At 36.4% G+C, this 1,477-nt stretch overlaps 1 protein-coding gene across 1 annotated transcript in view; it reads right to left on the bottom strand.

The window, feature by feature from the left end:
• Positions 1–206: 206 nt before the first annotated feature.
• The window catches only part of LOC107668646 (protein MON2 homolog), a 55,731-nt gene continuing 54,460 nt past the window's right edge, over positions 207–1,477 (bottom strand). The window contains exons 34-35 of the mRNA XM_016460591.1: positions 1,062–1,144; positions 207–862 (exon numbers count right to left, since the gene is read on the bottom strand). Of these exons, the coding sequence (XP_016316077.1) occupies positions 699–862; positions 1,062–1,144 (247 nt within the window). The 3' untranslated portion in view covers positions 207–698. The remainder of the gene's footprint in view (positions 863–1,061; positions 1,145–1,477) is intronic.

The following is a 1,477-nucleotide window of genomic DNA, read 5'->3' as shown; positions in this document are numbered from 1 at the left end:
ATACATATAAGTAGTCTATCAATTAATATGATGATTATCTTGTCAGGTTGCAGTTATCCTGTGATAATTACTGCCTGACTGTATGTTAAAACACTTATTTAATGCTTCATTTTCATTCAAAAGAGTGAAATGTTAAAAAGTCATAATTGAATGTACATGAACTACTGACCTGCTCTACTGGAAGTGAAATATGATTCATGAATACGTTTGATGTTCATAGAACTGTACCATTTATTATTGTACACACCCTTCTGAATGTGACTAACGATGACATGGAATGTTACAGTACGATCTTGCATAAAACCCATTGCTGTTGAGAAAATTTCACACAAAAAAAGACCACCCTTCATGTATTTATTATGATTTGTAGTTCTCTCTTATTAAATGATTTTCAATCCCAATAGGTCATTCTTAATTAAATCTTTAACACTAATCACCAAACACTGTACATTAACTCCGGGGGGGGGGGGGCAAAAACCCATAAAAACAACAAACACTGCAAATTGAACGTAGCAGTTAATACATCGTTAAAGTCGTCGGCCAATCAGAGTCTACCGTCAGCTCGTATTAGAAGAAGCTTCGAATGATGCGATTGGAGCTGTCAATCAACAGTTACCATGACGATGGGGGTGAATCGTCTTCACGCGCGGCGTATGAAACAGTCACATTCATGTTTGCGGTGGAATAAAAACGTTCAGTCACGATTCGCCGTTCTGCACTTTGGAGACAGGCGGTTGCATGAAGTCTTTAAAGGGCCCCAGGGCGTCTTTGAGGGCGGAGCTTACTTCAGGAGACGAGCAGGTGATGCACTCCACTAGCGTCGGGTAGAGCGCGATCACCTGAACCCACACGTTCCCATCCACTGACCCCCGGACAGGAAGAGGAAGAGGAGAGAAATAAACAAGGATGCAAAACGTGGAACCTGTCAAAAATTCTGTCTAGGTAGGCAATAGAATATTTCACAGTTCCAACAATACCTGTCTTGACATTTATATTTCATGTAAATGCAGAAGTCTGTCATGGTTGCTTTCAAATAATGTTGAAGGACAAACCCATCTCACCGTTCTCTGGTTGAGTCTTTTTCAAGGAATCCATGAGAGTGCTGATGGCTTTTAACACAAAGATGATCTCAGTCACTTGTTGCCTTGAAGATAAAAAATAAATAGTGAGAAACGCTTAGAATCAAGTCCTGTGCAGTAAATTCCACTTAAAAACAGACCGAAAATACAGTGAATTTAGTGAATATGTCCAGCTCATTTTTCATCCCTAAAATATAAGAAATTTTATTTGCTTAATAAATTGAAGCCTATTGTTAGAAATAAAATTTTGATTAAAATATAAATTTTATTATAATGTATTATATTTATATTAATTATTTACATGACATATAACCACATTTCCTCCAAGTTATCACAAAAAAAAATCACAATCATTATTGTAATGCAAAAATTAACATTTTTAAATTAGAACGTATATA

Source organism: Sinocyclocheilus anshuiensis, unplaced genomic scaffold (assembly GCF_001515605.1).
Source record: "Sinocyclocheilus anshuiensis isolate Anshui unplaced genomic scaffold, SAMN03320099.WGS_v1.1 scaffold2477, whole genome shotgun sequence".
Taxonomy (NCBI): Eukaryota; Metazoa; Chordata; class Actinopteri; order Cypriniformes; family Cyprinidae; genus Sinocyclocheilus; species Sinocyclocheilus anshuiensis.
The sequence above is the reverse complement of the archived record's forward strand: the minus strand, read 5'-3'. Positions and strand labels throughout refer to the sequence as shown.